Here is a 24173-nt window from a genome sequence, read left to right on the forward strand (position 1 = left end):
GTCGACTTGGGCGTCCCACGTCTCAGACGCCTGGGTGACGCGGGTTGTGTCGGCAGGCTATTTCATAGAGTTTCTTTCTCGACCCCCGGACAGATTTTGCCAATCTCGCATTCCGTCAGAGCCCGAGATAGCTACCGCTCTACGGCGGGAGGTCGATTCCCTTCTGCAGAATGGTGTGGTGGTGCCGGTTCCGCCGGAGGATTGGGGAAGGGGGTTTTACTCCAACCTCTTTGTGGTCCCCAAAAAGGAGGACAAATTTCGCCCCATTCTGGATCTCAAAAAATTTAATCTGCATGTCCGGACCCGGAAATTCCGCATGGAGTCGCTTCGCTCAGTTGTGGCGGCTCTGTCGCTGAACAATTTTTTAGTGTCAATCGACATTCGCGACGCTTATTTGCATATTCCCATCGGAAGGGCTCACCAGCGCTTCCTACGTTTTGCCATAGGTCAGGACCATTACCAGTTTGTGGCCCTGCCATTCGGGTTGGCATCAGCGCCCAGAGTTTTTACAAAAATTCTGGCGCCTCTCATGGCAATCCTTCGAAGGCAGGGGGTGACAATTCTTCCCTATCTAGACGACCTTTTGATTGTGGCGTCCACAGAGGAGGAGGCGGTGAGGGCTCGCAATCTATCCCTTCAGCTCCTGGAGGACTTCGGATGGCTAGTCAATTGGAAGAAGTCATCTCTGGAACCGTCGCAGTCAATCCTGTTTTTGGGGATGCACTTCGACACGGTACGGGCAGTGGTGTCCTTGCCTCCGGACAAGCAAGCAAGTCTTCGTCAACATGTACAGGTTATGAAGTCTTCGACAGCAATGTCCCTTCGAAGGTGTATGCGCCTTCTGGGTCTGATGGTGGCATCAATGGAAGCGGTCCCGTTTGCTCAATTTGTCTATTACTCAAGGTTTTCGGAAGTCGGACTCACTTTTTGTGATTCCAGCAGGTCGTTGTCGTGGTCAACGAGCTTCCAAGGACACTATAGCTCGATGGATTCGGTCGGCCATTTTAGAAGCTTACCGATTTAAGGGCCTTGCCCAATTAAGATTCGAGCTCACTCCACGAGAGCTGTGGGTTCATCGTGGGCTTTTCATCAAGGGGCCTCGGCAGCTCAACTCTGCCGGGCGGCTACCTGGCGCTCCGTCCACACTTTTACAAAGTTTTATAAGGTGGACGTCAGTGCTTCCGCGGATGCGGCCTTAGGACGTAGGGTCCTGCAGGCGGCTGTAGTTTAGGTTATCTCCTTAACTTGTGTTTAGCGGTGGTTGCGCATTTATCTAAGTTGTTGGGAATCTGCCTTTGTTGTTTTTTCCCACCCTTAATTTCTGGACTGCTTTGGGACGTCCCACTAGTAATGTCTGTGTCTCCCTTCCTTCCATTCTGCTGCTGAAAGACGGATTTTGGTAAGAACTTACCTGTAAAATCCTTTTCAGCGAAGGAAGGAAGGGAGACACAGCTCCCTCCCATGGCAGAAGTGTGTTGTTGTGTTTTCAGATGCGGCGTGACCCTTCTCTGATGGCGGTTATCTGGGCTGGGGTCGGCGCGCTAAGGCTCTGTTCCAGCATTGCCAGCTCATCGCAGTGGTCAGGTCCAGTGAGTAGTACCTGGGACTGTGTGGTTTTTTTCTGTTATATGCATAACCTGTCTTCTTGCTTTTTTCTAAGTTTTTCAGAAGGGGTTGTGTTGCTCCGCTGGTGTGAATTGCTCTTCCTTAGCTTGTGTACGGACTGGAGAGCTGGAGTAGGAGGAGCCCAAGCTGGAGGGGCCGGTCAACACTTTTTTGTAATCTGAGGTGTTCTATCCTATGGGGCTCCGCCTACCCACTAGTAATGACTGTCTCTCCCTTCCTTCCTTCGCTGAAAAGGATTTTACAGGTAAGTTCTTACCAAAATCCGTCTTTTCACCGCGTGGTAGCCGGGATGAAGAGGGGTTGTAATCTCCTCTTCATCCCGGGTACCACACGCACTGCGATTACGCCGCAAATTCGCGGCCATTGCATTTAATTGAAACGCAGCAAATCCACATATAACTGCAGGTTTGCTGCGTTTCAATGTTCGTCAGTGGCCGCGAATTTGTGGCATAATCGCGGTAGAAATGGTCATGCTGCGTTTTGCAACACAATGCGAATTCGGCGCGCTAATTAGCGCATCATGTGCACAGCACATCCGAGTTCACATTGCTTTGCATGGCAGACTGTTTTACAAGCGTTTTCATGGCCGTAAAAACGCTACGTGGGCACATGGCCTTAGGCCTGGTTCACACTAAACAATAGGTCATTTTTTTGATGATAGCTTCCCAATAACACCTTCTCAACGTATGACAAACATTTATGTCGGGTCCTCCTCTTTGATGCGAATGTTAGAGCTTGTTCAAATATTGGTATTAAACTGATAGCATGCAGACAGCGCACTGACAAACACAAGTAAATGTGGTGGTTCACATGAGCGTTTCTATGCACAGACCAATGGTCTGCATGTAAGAGGGAAAAAAAAAATCTCATATGCACTACTGTGATCTGAATTTTGTCATGCGTTTTCATGGATCCATTACATTTAAGATTAATAATGACTTTTTTTTAAATTAAATTGTGCATCTGAAAAATAGACTCCATACAGGTTGGACATACAAATATGAAAAAATAGATGCAAAACAGGGGCTCATGTGAACCCAGCCTTATTCAGCCACCATCTGCTCCTGCAGCAGTGGGTGGATCTGAATGCTGCATGCTGCTGTTAACCTCTTAAATGCTGCAGTCTCAGACAGCTACATTTAAGGCGCACAAGCCGGGGAGGTGCTATTACAGAATGCTGATGGGATTGCTTTATCAGTGGATGGTTTGCTGAATACCCCCCATCTGCCATTATGGTACTTCGTTGAAGACCTGTACATGGGCTCGCGCTCACTTGCGATGCAATCGGACGAGTGCAATCCGATAAAAAAAAAAAATAATCGGATTGCACTCATGCCAATGTTACTCTATGGGGTAGCTTACATCTGCGATTATTTTCTCATGCTGATTCGGCATGCGAAAACAATTGGAGCATGCTGCGATTGCATCCTTATATGGGTGCGTGCGATCCAGTTTAGGACTATGGGTGCATGTGAAACATCGCACTGCACTCTGATAACACCAGAGTGCAGTGCGATTCCCGCCAACACCAGCAAAAGAGGAGATGGATTACTTTGTCCCTCCACAGCTGTGCTGCTATTCTGTCAGAGGATCGGAGCACTGATATTCGGCTCACGCTCGCAGCAGAGCAGTATCCGAATGTCATTAGCATATCACACCGGGTGCTCTGGCATCGGATGCCATACGCTAGTGGGACCCCGGCCTACAGCTGGGCTTCATCTTTCTAAATTTTCAAGAGTTTTTCTCCTATGAAGTATGGAGGAATAATTATAGCCCCCCAATTGATGTAGAAACATTAGAAAACTGTCCTTCCGAATTAAACAAATACAGTCTAGCGAACTATCAGATCTACCACTATCCTTTTGTTAAAACAGAGCATTGGACCTAACTAAAGAATTGCACACAAATAGTTCAGACATAATCGGTCCAGACCCTCAAAAGGTTACGTTGTGGTCTTCTCTTTCTTGTATCACGCACTTAACGATAATTATTTGAATGTCTAAGCAGAAATGATATTCTGGTAAAACGGAAGAAATCAGAGACTAGATACTAGAGAGATAAGGCAACGTGAGATCTTGTATATTAAATGAGAGATGGAGAGAATCCTTCGGGCTGACACATGTCATTTATGCATTCAATCTTCCAGCAACCCCACTTCCAATATACCGTATTAGACTTGACATCAGTGCATTTACCTTGGGAACTCTACCTCTCCCAACATCTTGTCAGGGAACAGTTAAGCCCACCTCATTCACATTAGATAGCTGTCAGCCGAGCAATGGCTGACAACTGTTCTGTGCATGGAAGAGACAACCAAGATAGCTGCCAGCCGGAGTCCGAAATCTGAAATGTCAGGTTCTTAACGCTCCCAATGATCAATTGTTCGGGGCATCCGTAAAAATTAGGTAGGTCGAACCAATTTATATCGGCAGCTTTGAGTAACAGTCTAATATGTGGGGGGGGGGGGGGTGACTTTATCCAGTTCGACATTTGGCCAACCTATTTGTGTAAAATAAAGTGGATGGGTTTATATCCACTTTATGTGGTGTCCAATTCTGGGCACCATATTTTACAAAAGTGGAGCAAGTTCAGAGAAGACCTACCAGAATGGTGACCGGTCTACAAACAATGTCCTACGAGGAACGGTTAAAGCATCTGGGAATGTTTAGCTTGCAAAAAAAAAGGCTAAGAGTAGACTTAATAGTGGTCTACAAATATCTGAAGAGCTGTCACAGTGTAGCGGGGGATCAGCTTTATTCTCATTTGCACATGGAAACACAAGAAGCAATGGAATGAAACTGAATGAGAGGAGATACAGATTAGATATTAGAAAAAAACTTGTGAGAGTGATCGATGAGTGGCAGAGGCTGCTACGAGAGGTGGTGAGTTCTCCTTCAATGGAAGTCTTCAAACATAGGCTGGACAGACATCTGTCTGAGATGGTTTAGTGAATCCTGCATTGAGCAGGAGGTTGGACAAGATGACCCAGGAGGTCCCTTCCAACTCTAATATTCAAGGATTCTATGATATAGATTGGCACAGATCACAACAAAACACAAGTGACACAGGTCTATGTAATAAAGACTTTCTGTATTGAATATCAACAAAGGCAAAGATGAAAAACATCATAGATGTTGTTTTGAAATAACTATCATGTATAAAATTTCCACAGGTTCCCCCCAGTATATTCTCAAGAAGCTTTACTGACAACATTCATGTTCAGGTGAATTGGAGTCTTGCTAAGCATTAAACAGACTCCATAATGTCACTTCTCTGCTGTTGAGAGTTTACTTGGGGTAGACGGTAACCACGTCATATCCTTCAGGTGGTGTCATACGTTCACGGGCATGCTTTTCACAGTACATCTTATCCTCTACAAAAAAGTGCCCCTTCTGTTTGAGATTCACTCCACAGTCTGTGCACACGTAACATTCAGGGTGACGTGGTTTGTCTCGGATCTTCACAAAGATCCCCCTGAAAAAAAAAAACAAAACCATTATTTACTGAAAAACACCATTCCTAGAAGGTAAAGTCAAGGGGTTGTCCACTTTCAAAAACTTTTGCCCATAAGCTCAGTTACCAGTTAAAAACTAAACTGAGCACTATTTACTCTCCTCGGATCTTCCAAGGTGTCTCCCATTTTTCTCCAGTCTATGTTGTGTATATTGCCTGAGCTCAGTGACTGGCTGCAGTGCTGTCAATGTGAGGTCACCACTGCAGCCAATCACTGAGCTCAGCTGATGTACACAGCAGCGCTGCTCCCAGGGAGGGAAAGTAAAGCACTGTTAGTTTTTCATTACAACTGAGTCTATGGGCAAATGTTTTTCAATAGGGGCAAACCCCTTTTAGAAATCTCAAAATGTCTCTAAGGTCCCACTCTCAGTATTCAGTCAGTATTTTTTCTCAGGAGTGGGAGCCAAAACCAGGAGTGGGTGATAAATGCAGAATTGGTGACTTGTTTCTATTATACCTTTTCTCTGATTGTTCCTCACCTGGTTTTGACTCCCACTCCTGAGAAAAAATACTGACCAAATACTGATAGTCGGGCCGTGGCCTTAGGCTTTATTCTGACATCAGTGTTTTGCATCAACATTTGTAAGACAAAATTAGAAGTGCAAGTTACTAAACTAGGGCAAGTACAGGAGCAGGGCTCAGGAGGGTTTGTTAGATCATGGATGTTAGATGAGAAGGTGTATGGCACTCCAGTTGTCCAGGATGTAGAGGTACAGGACTAGTGCAGGTGAAGGAAAGCCTAGTTTGAGCTTTAAAAACATTGAGCCCTCAAGCTGAGTGTTTTAAAGCTAGTTTTTAAGGTGTCTTTTCAATCACGTTCCCCTACATGGCAACAATTTAGTGTGAGATTATATATACAGTATTTCATGTTGCACAGCGTATTCTAGAGATGCCACTTACACAATCCCATTTCCACAGTGATCACATGTTGGCAGTTTCTGTCCACTACCGACGGAGGCAGCCACTTTAGTAGTAGGAGCTCTTACACTACGGAACCCAGAAGGTTTCTCCCCTGCACCAGAAATGAAGAAATATGAATAAATTAGACATATAAGAATTGACATACAAAAATATTGTATATTTCACATTTCAATAAGGGAAACCTAGAAGCTGCGGAGCCTTTGAATTTGTGAACTGTGCATTCAAGAAGCTGTAGGAGCAGTCAGTGATAGCAGTGACCAAATTCTCTTCCCTTTATTAAAAAAAAAGTGTTTTTTAATAATGAATATTAACGCTATAGAAATAGATTTACAATTACTTAAAACAGCTTCCTAATACTTGAATTTGTGCAGGTAGCTATGTGCTCAGACCCTGTACTGCAGCACACAGTTCTTGGGGCATAGACGTACCAGCTCCAAATGTCCTGTAAGGGATTGTCTACTTATTTTTAAATGTGTTCTGGTGTAATTCTATACACTGCAAATGCAGATGTAATTCTCTATCAGTGGGGATTTGCCGTGAATGCGTTACCAGACTTGCATATTGCAAATCAACCAAATGTCAGATTTTTTCCCCAGTTCTGCAGTGAGAGTACTAATCCTATTCCATGAGGTTTATCTGAAGCTGGCTTATTCTACAGCTTTCAAATGGGAATGTATGAGACATTTCCGTCGCATGTGAAGGGAATTGTGGAAATCCCTTTCAAATGCATGGGATGCAGAGTATTGTTGATTTTAACATTAACTTTGGCACAGAATCCACATTGAAATTTGTCAAATCCTCGACTCGTGAATATACCCTTACTGATATGGTTTCTATGCTGTACTGGTTTCTCTGGCATGTTTGCCACCATTTTTATGTTTATAGCTACAATGCTTATTAGTTTGGAGGAATGATTATTTTAAATCTAAAGAAAGAAGGGGGGTGGGTAGCATCGCACCACGACTGTAGGGCAAATGCACTGAATGATGCCTCTAAGGGTGCGGGGATCCAGCTGACAAAACAGAGACTAGGAACAACGAAGATGAGTATATGGCACATCCATCCGGTAAAAGCAATCTTTATTGAGTGTCCATCAACACCAGGATCCAAAAGGGGGGATTTTAAAACCAGACGTGTTTCTAAAGCATGGAAGCTCCCTGAATTATAGATTATGGACACTTCCATGCACCAGAAACGCATCAGATTTTAATGGACACTCAAAGATTGCTTTTACCAGATGGATGTGCAGAATACTGCTCCTACTGTAAATCCAAGAACATTCAGAACTATAAGTAAATGTATTTACAGCAGGTAAGAAATCTACTGAAAGTTACTGCTATAGCGTGAAACACAGCAAATGCGATCCTGGTCACTGCCATATCATGTACACGGCACTGCCTTCCCTTCATAGACACAACATGCAAATGACCAGAGAAATGGTGCACGCAGTGACAGACGTGACAGCCTTCACGTGCATGTGAGAAAGAGCAATGGTTCTGCATATCGTCCTCTACCTGGGTCTATAAAATATTCACCTCCTGGACCTGTGTATGCAAGTTCTGTGCCCTCAAAATCTGCACCAGGAAAGAACGGTAAATCATTTATTAATGTATTTATTCTATTTGTACAAGGCTACAAAGTATGTTTGACCCATATAAAGAGATTCATCTTTCACATCAGTCCTTGTCCCAATGGAGCTCACAATCACTTTCCCTATTTGAGACTGGGGTCAATTTATTAAAGGGGTTGTACACTACTATTTAAAATATGCCAAAGCGTTTTTTTATCATGAAAAGCAACTTCTTTATAATTACCTCCCTTTGCCTTTTCTGCCTGTGACAATAACACCAATATACCTAAAACAAAGATTAACTACGTGGCCCGTGTTAAAAATTGCCAAAACTTTATTGAAAACATATAAAAGACAAAAATGCACAAGGTAAAAACAAGGCACACCACAGATGACAGAGAGGTGGAGCACCTGGACCTATACAATGTATAGAGAATAACCAATATATTATTCACATAGCTCCAACAGGTACATGTACAACGTCAATATATGGTATGATAGACCTTTACATATAAAAGTGATTAAACAGCATTGAATACATAAATGGTAAGCCACACATAGAGAAAAAATATATATATATAAATACATCGGATAGTTCCATCGAAACATGAATATGGGTAACTATTTTGTACATAATATCCAAGTGGAGCAGCATATATACATAAGAAAGCCCATATTGGAACTACCCAATATAAATATAAAGAAAAACTATATTTACCAAGGAGCGTTGGTCTGAGGTCCAGGCACCCACCACACACCAGACGCGCGTTTCGCACAGGAAATGCTTTGTCCAGGAGTGATGGAATGCTGGAAAGGGTAAGTATTTAAATGGGTCCTGGCCAATGACGCCCTAATTGGTAATCATGTTCAGTTGCACTACTACCCCCTGTGCGAGCCCTGACCTTAGATCACCGTTGTCATGGCCACCTATGTAGCGTATTACCCCTGCGATAGCACACCGCAAGCATGCCGGCCGCCGTGTCCGTAATCCTCCGGAAGAAGACACAATTGACAAAGAGTACTTCCCGTCATGTGACCACTCGCGGTCACATTATCGGGACTAAATCATGTGATTTGTATTTATGGCGCTTGACGCATGCGCAGTAGCCAGGGCTCTGGTCAAAAGAGGCAGCAGATGGAGCTCGCAAGGAAAAACCCCTGCCGGTATACACAAGCGCGAATGTCAGTAAGATAAGAGCCTAATAAAACCACAACCTTAATATATGAATAAAAATATCCAATAACAGAGGCCACCAATATGTGTATACGCTTGAGTGGTCACATGATGGGAAGTACTCTTTGTCAACTGTGTCTTCTTCCGGCGGATTCCAGACACGGCGGCCGGCATGCTTGCGGTGTGCTATCGCGGGGGTAATACGGGGGAGATCCAGGATAGGGCCAAGTCTGTGATGCCGAGAGATGAGAAAGTTTGTTGTAGAAGGGAATGCTCCACTGTGTCGAAGGCAGATGACAGGTCTAGGAGGAGGAGGAGTAGCGTCGCTTGGATTTGGCAGTTAGTAGGTCGTTGGTGACTTTAGTCAGTGCAGTTTCAGTAGAATGGTGCGGTCGGAAACCATATTGTAGGCGGTCGAAGAGGGAGCAGGAGGAGAGGTGGGAGGACAGTTCAGAATGGACGTGTTGTTCCAGTAGTTTTGAGGCATAGGGGAGAAGTAATATGGGGCAATAGTTAGTCAGAGAGGATGGGTTAAGGGAGGGCTTTTTGAGGATGGGTGTGATTGAGGCATGTTTGAAGCATGAGGGGAAGATGCCAGTTGTTAATGACAGGTTGAAGAGGTGGGCTAGGGTTGGGATGAAGATAGTGGTAAGGTTTGGGACGGGATTGGGTCAAGTTTACAGGTGGTGAGGTGTGATTTGGAGAGTAAAGAGGAAAGTTGATCTTCCGTAATGGTTGAGAAGGTGGTTTTGGAGGAGGAGGGTTGAGTAGGCGTGGGGAGGGGCTGTGGGGGCTTTAGGCAAAAGCTTTGTTTGATGGCATCACTCTTCTGCTTGAAGAATGAGGCAAAGTCTTTGGCTGATATAACAGGAGAGGGAGGAGGCACTGGGGGACGGAGGAGAGAATTGAAGGTGTTGAATAGTTGTTTGGGGTCGTGAGACAGGGAGGATATGAGAGATAATAAGTATGTTTGTTTTGCTGTAGTGAGTGTGGACTTGAAGGTAGTGAGGGACTGTTTGAATGCGTTGAAGTGCTCATTGGAGTGGGACCTTTTCCATCTACTTTCAGCAACCCTGGAGGCCCGTCGCAGTTCTTTAGTTAAGCTGGTGTGCCAGGGTTGTCTGTTGATTTGGTATGTGTGAGGGGGGCGACCGAATCGAGAGCTGCGGCTGTTGTGGTGTTGTATAAAATGGCAGCAACATCTGCATCATGTAAGGAGCTAATGTCTGTAAGAGGGAGAAGGGATTCAGAGAGAGTGTAGGTGTAGGTCAAGGTGTTTAAGATTTCTGCGAGGGTAGGCAAGTTTGTGGAGTGGGGATTGTTGCCCTGGAGAGGAGAGGGTAGAGAATGTAAGTAGGTTGTGGTCAGAGAGAGGGAGAGGTGAGTTAGAGAAGTCAGATAGGGAACAGAGGCGGGTGAAGATTGTGAGTGGGTGTGGAAGACCACTGAATAAGGCCGAAGGAGGAAGTGAGGGATAGAAGCTTATAGGCAGCCGAGAGGGAAGTGTCAAAGGGGATGTTGAAGTCGCCCATGAGGATAGTGGGGACGTCAACGGAGAGGAAATGAAGTAGCCAAGTGGTGAAGTGGTCAAAAAAAGTGGTGGTTGATCCTGGGGGGGCGGTAAATGACAGCCGGTTGGAGTACATGCGTACGCAGTGCACTTCAAAAGAGGGGAAAGTAATGGAGGGTGGCAGTGGGATATGGGTGAAGGAGCAGTTATCTGATAGGAGGAAACCTATTCCTCCAACATGCTTGCCGGTGGGGCGGGGAATATGGGAAAGGTGGAATCCGCCATACGAAAGTGCAGCAGGAGAGGCCGTGTCGGAGGGGGCGAGCCAGGTTTCAGTGATGCCGAGGAAGGAAAGCTTGTTAGTGATGAAGAGATCATGAATGTAGGAAAGCTTGTTGCAGATGGAGCGAGCGTTCCGTAGAGCTCCTGTTAGAGGGACTGGGGAAGCGGGGGCTGGGCGGATGGGTATAAGGTTAGAAGGGTTACAAGAGTTTGGGATAGATCGTGGGTAGGAGGTGGAAGTGATTGTAGGGATGTGGTGAGGAGGGCCAGGATGTGGAGAGATGTCGCCGGCAGTGAGGAGGAGCAGAGAAAGCGTTAGTAGGTGGGAGCAGGAGAGGGCATGAGGTGGCTGTCTGTGTTTGGAGACAAAGGATTGTATGTTGAGGAATAGCTCTGAAGAGGAGGTGAGATGGGTGGGGAGAATGGAGGGAGAGATAAAGAGTTCATTACTAGGTGTAGGGATTAGGGGAGGTTGTAAGAAGTGAAGGATTAAGGGGGTGAGAGTGAAAACAAGGACAAACATTGTTTACTGTAATTTAGTATCCAGTTCCCTTCAGGTTCAATTCAGGATTAATTCATTTTTCTCACACTTAAGTAATGGGCACACTTAATGTGATGAACACAGACTAAAGTCTAACAGACTCCTGGCCCACAATTATATTGGTGTTGTGGATTCTTAACTGGGCCCAAATGATTTATTGGTGTTTATTTTTCTGCCTGTGAGCGACGCCATCGGTGGCCGCTCACAGGCAGCACGTGACCCCCTGCTGGCGTCCCGTCTATTGAGGCTTGACTCAGCGCTGGGGTCCCCGCAGTGGCTGCTGGGTTGTGGGTGGGGTTACCCCACCGCGTCACACCCAACATCCACCGCACGCTTTCCCAATGAATGGGGAGAGGCAGAGTGCGCGGTGTATGCAGGGTATGACACGCGGGGATAACCCTGCCCACAACCCAGCAGCCACCGTGGAAAGCGGAAGAGAGAGACCCCCGGCTGCAGCCTGGACTTGTCGTGACGTCAGTGGATGTCAGAGCCGGATGCAGCCTGGGGTCACATGATGCCTGTGAGCGGCCAGTGATCGCGTCGCTCACAGGCAGAAAAGGCAGAGGGAGGTAATTACAAAGAAGCTGCTTTTCATCATAAAAACGCTTTGGCATATTTTAAATAGTAGTGGACAACCCCTTTAAGAAACCAATTGCCCTCTTCTTTCTTGAATATGGAAGGAAATCAACCCAAATGACAAAGTGTACATACACCATACAGATCCTTAAATCACATTCAAACCAAGAACTTTAAAAAGCAAATCTTAGAAAATGGTGACGCAAATCAAATTTTTCTGATGTCAAATTCTGAAATTTTTATCCACTAAAAAAATCTATATAAAAAGCAATAAGAAAACCACACTATACTGGCCGTAATCATACTGACCTGACACATCATATTGCCAAGTAATTTTACTGCACAATGAAGGACAATAACAAAACCCCAAAAATACAATACTGTAATTTAGGAGGGTTTTTTTTTTGCCATTTCACCTCAATGTAAAAAAAATATATAATTTTTCACTTAACAGAGAATGCCATTCTTAAAATTTACAACGCGTCCTGCGAAAATAAAAATGCTACGGTTCTCGGAAGACGTTAAGGAAATAATGAAGGCACGAAAACAAAAAAAAAAACACCTGTGAACACAAATTATTGCACTGACGCATGTAATCTGGCCACTATGATAGTGAGCACTCCTCGTCTACACTGTACGGAGTACTGACCTTAGATTGTATACAGTAATGACTATCAGGATGTACAACTTACAATTATTATTGAAGTTATTGATCTCTGACTAAAGTTCACATTGTTTCATTCAAATTAATTTCTGCTTTTATTTTCCATTGTCATATAGTCCTTTATAACCACACGTCCTCGCTCTCACAGCGATTGTAAGGTTTTATAGTTAATGCATGCCTACTGAAGCTGGACAAATTATTACTTATCATAGGCAAAGTAGCGGCACTCACCATCGAGCTTTTAAATACTTTATTATTCCATGATGGAATAAGGATACAGACAAGAACAGGCTACGGCCGTTTTGCACCTTTGTTTATGGATTAATTCCCAAAACTCTTGTGAGAGCTTGGTAATGCAAGGAAAGCTGACAAACCTACCTGCCTTCATCTTTACAAAAATGTGTGTCTACTTTCTCCAAGAAAATGCGCCAACGCTGTACATAGGCGGTGTCTGGTATTGCAGCTGTATCAGACTACAATACTGCACACAGCCCACGAACTAGAGTAGGATTTATTTTACACTCATACACTATAAAATAGGAGACATATATCCCATTGACATAAAAAAATATATATTTTTCATAAAGAAAAAAAAAATTCCATTGACTATGTTAGAAATGCCTTTCCGTTCAGTAGTGTTTTGTTTTTGTTTTTTTTTTGTTTTGTTTTTCGGCTTTTGATAAATGCATGTTCACGATTTCAGTCAGTTAGCGGTTACTTGCCTTTTTCATCAGTCTCTAAAATTTCCTGCAATACTAAGAACGAAGCCGATTGCCTCGGTGGTTCGTTGGATTCTTGATTCTCCTGCAGCATCTTGTAAACCTCAGAGTCTTTGTCAATTGGCCGAACACTGGGCGGCTGAGGTTGCTCCACACTGAATGCGACAGAAAATAAAGACAAGCAGAAGTCTGAGTACACCTTGAGTTTATGGCACATTTTTTAAAAGGGTTGCCAGAGATTTGTAAGAAAGGGCCTTTTATTCCCTTAAAGGGGACCCGTCATCAGGTCAAAAGTGTCTGTTCTTATTTTATTCCAGCTGCTCCCAAGTTTGTTTGTTTGTTTTTTTGTTTGTTTTCTTACAAATCCAACATACGGTTCCATAGATATGAGCCTTTATTTACCGCCAACTTTTATGGTGTTTAGCAAGGAGGGGGTTGCTCAGGGGTAATACTGCAGAGCAACTTAAAGACATGCCCCCACGGAATCCTGTGAGCCACACCCTCTTGGTAAAAAAACATAAGAATTAGCACTAAATAAAAAACTGTTTCTCTGGATCCGAATGGCAGATTTGAAAACAAAAAAAGACCCCCGAAACAATACTCAGGAGAGCAGCGGGAATAAAAGAAGAGCAAAAACTGGCCACTTCTGACCTGGTGACACATCCTCTTTAAATGAGTCTTCCCATCTTGTACATTTTTGGCATACCCTTAGGTTATAATAAATGTCTGATCGAGGCGAATCCCACCACCAAGCACCAATTTTCAGAACTTCTGTACCTTTCTATTCGTGGCAGCATGTGATGGGGCCTCATTCTCGAGATAGATGTGGGTTTCACACCCGCACGTATCAGGGATTCTTAGCATATACTTATGTGTCATAAATATACAAAATGGTCAACCCCCTTTAAAGCAGTGCAACCTGTCCATGGTTTGTGTCTGGTGTTGCAGATTAGTCACTTCACTGGAGCTGACTTGCAATACCAAACACAGCCCCTTGATTGGCGAGGCGCTGTTTCAAAGAGGAAAAAAAAACTAACAGCCCCCGTTTTCCAATCTCTGCCAACCCCCTGAACATACCCATGCACTGACAATAACAATACTACAAGCAGTAAAAACACATGGAAGCACAAAAGTAGAGGAAATTCATCATTTTTTCAGATGGTTGTTACTTACCAGTTATTAATTATCAGGTAAACATTTTTGTTGCATCACATTTTTTGTAGCAGTTTTTGGCCCTCAATACCTTTTTTTCCCCTTGAAGTGAACTGAACACTACTATGGTGGCCACCATGGACCAGCAGGGAAACATTAAAGCATGTAAAAGGGAAGGCGTTATCAGAAAATGGACTAATGTTTAAATCAGGTTTTTATTGTAATTGTATTTTAATTTTCATATGACAATATGTAAAAAAAATTATATATATATATATTTTTTGGGCAAGAGAGATATATATACACATCTCTATAAACAGCCACTGGGGCTATTTTTAACTTATTTTAAACTCATACTTCCTGTTATATCAGAGGAGTTTTCAGCAGTCTCCTTATCATCAGAGGCTGGATGACAATGACAAAAGCAAAGCAATAGGAGGCACAGCTAAATATAAAAGGGGTGCTACAGGCAGCCTGTGTAATGCATATAATGTAAAGAGGAAGAGAAAGTCACATGTACAAAAAGCCGGGCACACCCAAATACTTGTATTGCAAAAATATAATATTTTATTAAACAGGAATTTTACAAAGACCATTAAAAACATTTAAAAAGAAAGAAAAGAACCCATGCAAGGGTATAGTATCCCAAGCATGCACCAACAGGTACTTTAAACTACTAAAGTGTCAATAATCATTTAGAGTTTTAGATTCAAAAGGTATATAATGCTGACCAAAAAATAAATAAATCATTAATAGCCCACTGTGCAAATATACATGATTATAAAGTGCAATAGTATATGACTATACAGTGCAATAGTATATGGGATGTAAATAAAATGCATAAATATTATTAAGGAGTCAAAGTGAGGGATGCTTATTAATATCACCTAATCAGCCCGATCATAGAATTGATCATTAATAACCCAACATGCAACCATTTATAATTGTTGAATACAATAGTATATAAGAAATGAGCAAAATGCAATATGAAATATATAGCGCTATTAAGAGGTCAGAATCAGCATACCTGCTGTGGTCACCCAACGCGTGTCGCTGCCCACTAGCAGCTTCGTCAGGGGTAATCCCATAATGTGATACCTGGTCTAGATATAGGAAGCTCAGGGAGGAAATATCAGCTGAGGAAGATTGATTAATATACTCAAATTGTCATCATTTGAATCCCAAGTGGACACACGCATAGGCTGTCATGGTGTGTTGGCAGCCGATGCATGTGTCCTGAGGATACATGGCGTACTTCTCACCACAATAGTTGTGGAGCGCAAGGCGCTTCTTTTCCGGCCGGGCGCTCTCATGTAACGTTACAAAATGTCACTTCCGGTCCGGCTTGGTAACATGCGTTCCACCTAAGGTGAAGGTGGAACGCAAACGTCACTTCCAGTCGGAAGTGACGTGAAGCTAAAGCAAAGTGACATGCGTTCCAATAGTATGGAACGCAAACTTGCACTTTGTTAATGGATCCAAAACAGTATACGCTGCGCAAAAAAAGGGAAGAGGGGGAAGGAGAGTGGGGATGAAAGGATGGAAAGATGGGGAAAGGAAGAACAATGAATGAAGTAACCACATGACAAGTGAGACACATATACACAAAGATACAAAAGGTACAAAAGGATGATTATAAAGGAAAGGTCAGAAAGCACTAATTGTTGACATAGAACCTCCAGAAAAAGGGGGAGCGTACTAACACCCATGGACATACTACCAATATGCAGGAGGGTGATCATCCATGGAGGTGGATCAAGCCCAGAATTTAAGGACCACAACATGGACAAAAAAAAAAAGGAATTGTACAAAAGGTACCATCATACAAAAAGGACTATATAGAGATGTAATAGGGGGTCACCCCCATGCTTAAACCTCAAGAGTAATTATTTTATTAAAAAACCTATAAAGGAATGGTCCTCATTAATACCATTGGGTGCCACAGAGTCCAAGGTGTAAATCCACCTCGACTCTATTTTTAGAAGTTGATTGGAATAATCACTACACCGTGGATTAGGCTGTATTTTCTGGAGGCCAACCACACGTAATCCATGGGGTGTGCCACCATGGTTATTTAGGAAACGTGCTGCCACTGTGGAAATCTTTTTTCCTTTTTGTAGATCCTGATTAGCTAGATTAATGTTGGAGATGTGTTTTCGAATTCTCTTGCGTAAACTTCTAAAAATAGAGTCGAGGTGGATTTACACCTTGGACTCTGTGGCACCCAATGGTATTAATGAGGACCATTCCTTTATAGGTTTTTTAATAAAATAATTACTCTTGAGGTTTAAGCATGGGGGTGACCCCCTATTACATCTCTATATAGTCCTTTTTGTATGATGGTACCTTTTGCACAATTCCTTCTTTTTTTTTTGTCCATGTTGTGGTCCTTAAATTCTGGGCTTGATCCACCTCCATGGATGATCACCCTCCTACATATTGGTAGTATGTCCATGGGTGTTAGAACCTCCAGAAAAAGGGGGAGCGTACTATGTCAACAATTCGTGCTTTCTGACCTTTCCTTTATAATCATCCTTTTGTACTTTTGTATCTTTGTGTATATGTGTCTCACTTGTCATGTGGTTACTTCATTCATTGTTCTTCCTTTCCCCATCTTTCTATCCTTTTATCCCCACTCTCCTTCCCCCTCTTCCCTTTTTTGCGCAGCGTATACTGTTTTGGATCCATTAACAAAGTGCAAGTTTGCGTTCCATACTATTGGAACGCATGTCACTTTGCTTTAGCTTCACGTCACTTCCGACTGGAAGTGACGTTGTTTGCGTTCCACCTTCACCTTAGGTGGAACGCATGTTACCAAGCCGGACCGGAAGTGACGTTTTGTAACGTCACATGAGAGCGCCCGGCCGGAAACGAAGCGCCTTGCGCTCCACAACTATTGTGGTGAGAAGCACGCTATGTATCCTCAGGACACATGCATCGGCTGCCAACACACCATGACGACCTATGCGTGTGTCCACTTGGGATTCAAATGATGACAATTTGAGTATATTAATCAATCTGCCTCAGCTGATATTTCCTCCCTAAGCTTCCTATATCTAGACTAGGTATCACATTATGGGATTACCCCTGACGAAGCTGCTAGTGGGCAGCGACACGCGTTGGGTGACCACAGCAGGTATGCTGATTCTGACCTCTTAATAGCGCTATATATTTCATATTGCATTTTGCTCATTTCTTATATACTATTGTATTCAACAATTATAAAATGGTTGCATGTTGGGTTATTAATGATCAACTCTATGATCGGGCTGATTAGGTGATATTAATAAGCATCCCTCACTTTGACTCCTTAATATTTATGCATTTTGCATTTTATTTACATCCTATATTCTATTGCACTTTATAGTCATATACTATTGCACATTGGGCTATTAATGATTTATTTATTTTTTGGTCAGCATTATATACCTTTTGAATCTAAAACTCTAAATGATTATTGACACTATAAACTACTAAAGTACCTGTTGGTGCATGCTTGGGATACTATACCCTTGCATGGGTTATTTTCTTTCTTTCTAAATGTTTTTAATGTTTTTTGTGTGATCTAATGGTCTTTGTCAAATTCCTGTTTAATAAAATATTATATTTTTGCAATACAAGTATTTGGGTGTGCCCGGCTTTTTGTACCTGTGATTTTCTCTTCCTCTTTACAGGATTACAAGGATCCACTATTCATAAGAGATTATATCAGAGCAGATCCAGCTCTCCCTCCTTTCATAATGACTTTTGCACACACTCAGATGCTTAAAAACAAAAAGATAGGGTCTGACTCAGTCTATTGCTGCTAATGTGCATGTGAATTTCCTAGAATAACAAGAAGTATGACACTAGAATCGCCCCAGTGGCCAGTGTGAGAATTTTCAGTGTATTTTGCTGCAGGATTTTTATGCAAATTTTCAGCTGCGGTTTGCAGTACCAGCAAAATCTATGAGAAACCAGAATGCTCTGTTCACACATCTTGTTTTCTTTGCTGCGTATTTTCTGCCTGGCTTGCGTTTTTGGAAAAAAATAGAGCATGTCACTTCTTTCAGGGTTTTTTCACCCATAGGAAGTAATGGGTGGTGAAAAAAACGCTGAAAAAACACAGGTAAAATTTTTCAGCGTTTTTGATGGAATGGGTTTGTTTGTTTTATTCTTCACAGAACTTTATGTACATGCATAAATAGAGGCAGAAGGACAGTGAAAAAAACGCTGAAAAATGCATCAAAAAACGCACCAAAACCTGCGTTTTTGAAACAGCTGATTTCCTGCCAGAGTTCAGTTTTGCTGCAGATTTCTGACGTAAAAAAACACAACATGTGGGAACATAGCCTAAGAGGGCAAGCAGGACAGGGCATGCCTCATCTAAACTAAGCCAGCTTAGCTTGGTCTCAGTCCTAAAATCAAACCCTTTTGAGGTTGATAAACAGCAATTTTACTTTATAGACTCAACCTATGACTACAAATGTCTCAATGGGTCGTCCTAAGGCTTTGAGCATATTTTGATTCTGCCACATGCCTGTGGCTCCATTGGGGCTTCTGTCTGATGCCTTGAAAAATGGGTAGACCGCACTTAAAAAGATGGACACTGCCAGAACAGATGCTACACAGAGCACACAGTGGCTCCATTGGGAGTTTTATCTTCATCCCATTTTTCAGGGCTTTAGACAAAAGTCCCGATAGAGCCACAAATGCGTGGTCCAAACGTGATGTAAACCTGGCCTAAACCTGTGAGCGAGTTAACCAAGGAGAACCACAAGTAGTGATCGAAGATGTTGGTGCTCTTCAACTATTGAAGGAATCCGGAGTTTCCATTAAAAAAAAAAAATCCAGACTTTTCATCAAAGCTGCCTTAAATCGGTATAAAAATGATTAAATATTACACTTTGCACAGATTTATAGACATTGCAAGGCAGCACATTGTTGAGAACGGCAACATACAGGCACATGAAAGGTGGGTTCTCGATGACGTGGAGAAGGAGTTCAGAGAAAGAAGGATTACATGGTATTACAATGAGATGCCAACTGTGAAGCAGGTAGTGCCAATCCACAACAAGCATGCAGGGTGCCAGGTAATTGTGCACACAGGCAATGTTACCTGGAGTAAGTTGGGTTAATGCAAGAGATCTGCCCCTGCAATGTATCCACAATGTTTTCCTGAGAATAGAGTTGTAATGGGGAGTTAAACTGGATGTGGGTGACTTTGAGCCCAGGAATATCCACTTCCACAGGACTGTTGGGACAGATCTGTGCAGCTTGCTTTAACTCTTCAGGTACCACTCGCACTTGATTTGGGATAGAGGAGGTGCTGTGCCTTCTTTGTAAAGAGGCAGGGCTAGTACGTGGCTGAAGAGGGCTATAGACAGAAGCCAAGGGAGCCTTAAACATGGCAGAGGGAGAAAGGGGACTAGAAACCAGTAGGAGGTTAAAGAGAATAGATAGAGAGTGGTTTATGACAGGTGATCAAGAAAAGGAAGGAAATGGAAAAGTTAATATTTGGTAACACAGCAATGATGTTTCTATATAAGGTGCCTACATACAAAACAATCCTCTGTGACACAAATATGGCGTTTGCATAAATGCTAAAATAGTTCACAAATTACTAATAATTTGAGTATTATATGGACAGTTACGCTGCTTATGATGTTTGTTGTGCCTGTCACTAGCACTATAATGCGGCACGGTATTTTAACTAGAATGGCCATAGTCTCTCTCATGGAGAGCAACTTTAAAGGGGTATTCCCATCTACAAGATTCTATCCCAATATGAAGTAGGTGTAATAATAATATTAACAAATACCTCTTATTAGAAATGCAGTAGAGTTCTTCTGATTCGCTACGTCTCTTACCCCATGGGTAGGGCATTGCAGTAGCTTAGCTATCCATTATTAGGTATCCATGATTACAACCACTCATATAGTGACAGTTAGCCATTAGTGGTCGTAACCATGGATACCTAATCTACTGCAATACACTGCACATGGGGTAAGCGACAGTTAATCAGAAGAACTATGCTACATTTCTATCTGGAGGTATTCGCTAATATTATTATTATTATTATTATTATTATTAATAATAATACACATTGGCATAGGGTCTTTGAGATGGGAATACCAGCATTAATTGGAGAAGCCATTTTCCTGATCAGCCAAATCAATTTTGTAAGATCTAGTGGCATCACGGGGGCACTAACTTTTCTAGTCTACTAATTTAGCTCAATGTTACATCACACTAACTAGTCTGGTATAACCTAGGAGCAGACTGTTTTAAGGAGAAAGCACCTGATGGAGCCTGTTGGTGATTTTAGTGGCTGGTAAGTCATGCTGAAAGCACGCTGAAATTGGACAGGTCTCTGGTAAATGAAAAAAAACATAAGGTTAGTTTCCCATCTGTCAATCAGCTGTAGATTGATTGTGAAGATAGAGAAGAAAATGAAAGAATTTAAGACATTTATACAGAATTCTCGGTAACATTTGTAAACTTTACAATCACCTGAAAAGGAAATCACATTAGTGACCATTGTAAAATGACAAGACATGACATCTAGTCCTCAAAGAGCACAGTATAGAACAAACAGACCATTATCCACATAGATACTTACACTTGGCTTGGCACTTGGGCACCAGAGGATTTTGTCTCCAAAGTGTTATTGAAGGTTTGGATATTGTCAGAGGAATAGAGGCCGGCTGGGTTGTTGTACTGAGCAGTGATCACTTTGGGGGTGTTGGAAGCGGAGGCGGCAGTGAACGGCATAGCACTTCGATTGTGTGCAACTCCTATTTGTTTTAATTCCTGCATGCAAAGGGACCAGAAGGAAAATCAGAAGTGTCTAACATGCACGCGTGGAGTGACAAGACAGCCAGTACTCATGCAATGCCGAGCAACACAACTCCACGTATCAGCCAGTGCCGTCCATGGCGGAAGGGAAGACTCCAGAAGCATCACACACAATGGGATTATGTCAACTCCAACCTCTCTAAACTGCAGTCATACATAAATAGCTGAAAAGATGCTTATTCAGAATCCACCATTCTTATCTTTCTACTCATTTACATTCCTCCATTGTAAGCCTGCAAACAGGGAATGTGCTGCATGCTATTGATGGAGACCTTGGGCTTGCAGCGGCTTAATTTGAGGCTAGTGGGCCCTAATGCAAAATCTCTAACAAGGACCCCAACTATTATGGGTCTTTATAGTATCAGTCCTTTAATATGGGCTAAGGAGACCCTTTAGTCCTGGTGAGACAGGAGTCCTAGCCTAGGAGTCCTCTTCATTAGAATTGAACACTTAGGAATCCTCACTTATATGTCCACAGGCAGCGCACCGTCCACAGGCAGCGCACCGTCCACAGGCAGCATTAAAATCGGGGGAATGTAAATTCTAAATTTAAAGTGAACTTGTCACTAGGTTAAAAGTGGCCAGTCTTTGCTTTTATTTTATTCCTACTGCTGCCCCAAGTATGGTGTTGATTTGTTTGTTTTAAATCCGCCATATGGTTGCAGAGATATGAGCAGTTTTATTTAGTATTAATTCTTATGGTCTTTACTAAGGGGGCATGGCTCACAAGATAATTATGCAACACAGCCTAAAGACATCCCCCAAACACCACTGAGCCACGCCCCCTTGTAAAGAGCAATAAAAATTACAACCAAATATAAAAGGTCTGTATCTCTGGAACCGTATGGCAAATTTTACCAAAAATGGGAATAAAATATGAGCAAAACCTGGTCACTGTTGACTGGTCCTCTTTAAATTAAAGTTCTGAGTTTGTCATTTTTAACTAAATTATTAAATTCTGGAATTTATGGTTTGTTTTGGAAGCAATAAAATTCTCCAAGATCTGATTTCAACCTTTTTATCCTAAAAAATGGGGCACCAGTGTGACAATTTTTCTTCGAGAACATGTATGAGGTCAGTTTCTACCAAACATCCCATGAAAATAGTTCCTTCTCTGTGTGTTCAAGCAGCTCAGTCTTGCCGTTAGGATTTTGGGCCTTAAAATCATCAGAATCCAGCATTGCATTCATTTCTGTAGTTCAGGTAATACAACTGAAACCTCTCCCTTTCCTTATTACAGAGTGTTGATTTTAGGGAATAATAAAAGTTTGGGCTGTTTTTATCTTTAGAACATTACAGGGCTATTCTCATCTTGTCTTCAGGATCGCACTGCTCCCCATACTCCTGGCTTCCTGCTTGTCAGGGGGGGGGGGGGGAGGGGCGTCTTGTGCCCCTTATTGATTGACAGCTCAACGCAGCAGCATCAAGTAGCTGCTGGCCTGAACTTTGGGCTCTCCCATCCAGACAGCATCAGGGCAGTGCCTATAGGCTCTATAAAAAGAGCTTGTAAGCGCTTTGCTCCATGTCTAGGAGAACTCTGATAAACTGCAGTGATGGCCGATAACCTTCACATTGAGCAGTAAACAAAATTAAAAATCCACCCTCCATTCTTAAGAACAGAATTTTCAATAAAAAATAATTTGCAAAGTTGCTTGTTTTTACACACACACTTCAGAAGTTTACCTATGATAAGGCCACCCCCTTAAATCAAATGATGAAGTAAAGATATTTGTAAATGACTTGTAAAGTGCATACCACATTCATTGCCCTTTGTACAAAAGACTTCTTGGTCAGATTCTTTGGATGCAATATTCTCTACCAGCAAATTTCAGACTATAATTTATCACTTGAAAAATTATAAAAATCAACTGCAATATTGCCACATTTATTTAATTCTTAATGGTATCAAAAAATATTCACTTGGAATTTTTAAAAGACTCAAATCAATATATTCTAAAATAGACCAAAAATGAGCTCTTCACAGTATGGGCAAGTTTAATTCGGATTAACTTTTATTTTAAAACTTTCTAGGTTTAGTTTTCCTTTATAGCCAACAATTTGGAAAGAATAGTCCAAATTCTTTATATGTACAAGTTTAATGAGAGAATGTTTAGATCATGCATGGATGACAGGGATAATAGTGTGACAACGGGGCCGTAATGTGGGAACTGCTGGCTTTCCTGTGGGAAACCAAAGTGATGACCTCCTGCCCATGACCATGTCATTGTATCATTTGCATAGTTTTCCAATATACTTTCTTTTTTTTCTTCTTTGGGTCATCAAGATCTCTGCTTGCACCTACTAGCAATATTCAGGGCCCGATTCATCATTTGTATAGTTTTTTCTTCTGAGGCCATTTTCCGTTTTTTCCTCCCCTTCTTCCAAGAGCCAAAACTTTTTTATTTTTCTGTCCACATGACAGGCTTGTTTTTTGCGGGACATTTTGTAATTTTGAATGACACTATTCACTTTATCATGTGATGCACTGTAAAGAGGGAAAAAATTCCAAGTGCGTTGAATTAGCAAAAAAGTGAAATTGCACAATTGTTTTTTGGGGTTTTTTATTTACCAGGTTCACTATATAGTAAAACTGACCTGACAATATGATTCTACACGTCAGTATGATTACACAGATACCAAACATGCACAGATTTGTTTTTTTAATTTTATTTAAGTGTTGAAATTTTTCTTTTGCTTTCGTTGCCATTTTCCTCCACGAGCGCACCGATGAGCGCGTGGAATGACCCTCGCCCTCCCCCCTGCTGCTACATATGAAATGCCGCTGTCAGAGATTGACAGTGGCATCTAACATGTTAACAGCCAAGGGTGGAGCTCCACTCCAGTTGTTAGAGGCAGGTTGTGATGAACCCGTAGCCGCCATCTTGGTAATGATAAATCATATCCAGGGATGGCCACACTTCAGCAGCCCCCACCCTTGGGACCTTCTGTTAAAAAGTCAACTAGATAGTTTCCCCCATCCAGGCTCCTGTGAGATAAGAAGAGCCAGGGCCTACTTAACACTTGAATGCTAGGAGCTTCAAAGGCTTCGAGAGGAAACACAGCCAGCAGGGGGGGGTGCTTCGTCCAT

General features: G+C 42.4%; 1 protein-coding gene across 5 annotated transcripts in view; it reads right to left on the reverse strand.

Moving 5' to 3' along the window:
* Window positions 1-4697: 4697 nt before the first annotated feature.
* Window positions 4698-24173, reverse strand: part of PDLIM1 (PDZ and LIM domain 1) — a 115046-nt gene continuing 95570 nt past the window's right edge. The window contains exons 4-9 of one of the 5 annotated variants that reach the window (XM_073685636.1): window positions 20530-20600; window positions 19347-19655; window positions 13100-13251; window positions 7575-7634; window positions 6040-6151; window positions 4698-5100 (exon numbers count right to left, since the gene is read on the reverse strand). In XM_073685636.1, coding sequence (XP_073541737.1) covers window positions 4914-5100; window positions 6040-6151; window positions 7575-7634; window positions 13100-13251; window positions 19347-19655; window positions 20530-20600 — 891 coding nt within the window. In that variant the 3' untranslated portion in view covers window positions 4698-4913. Of the gene's footprint in view, window positions 5101-6039; window positions 6152-7574; window positions 7635-13099; window positions 13252-19346; window positions 19656-20529; window positions 20601-20849; window positions 21041-24173 lie in introns of all 5 variants that reach the window. The other 4 variants (XM_073685641.1, XM_073685637.1, XM_073685638.1 and 1 more) reach the window with 4 other exon arrangements.

This window comes from Phyllobates terribilis, unplaced genomic scaffold (genome assembly GCF_046119375.1).
Source record: "Phyllobates terribilis strain yellow unplaced genomic scaffold, ASM4611937v1 Scaffold_5__5_contigs__length_657084704, whole genome shotgun sequence".
Lineage (NCBI taxonomy): Eukaryota > Metazoa > Chordata > Amphibia > Anura > Dendrobatidae > Phyllobates > Phyllobates terribilis.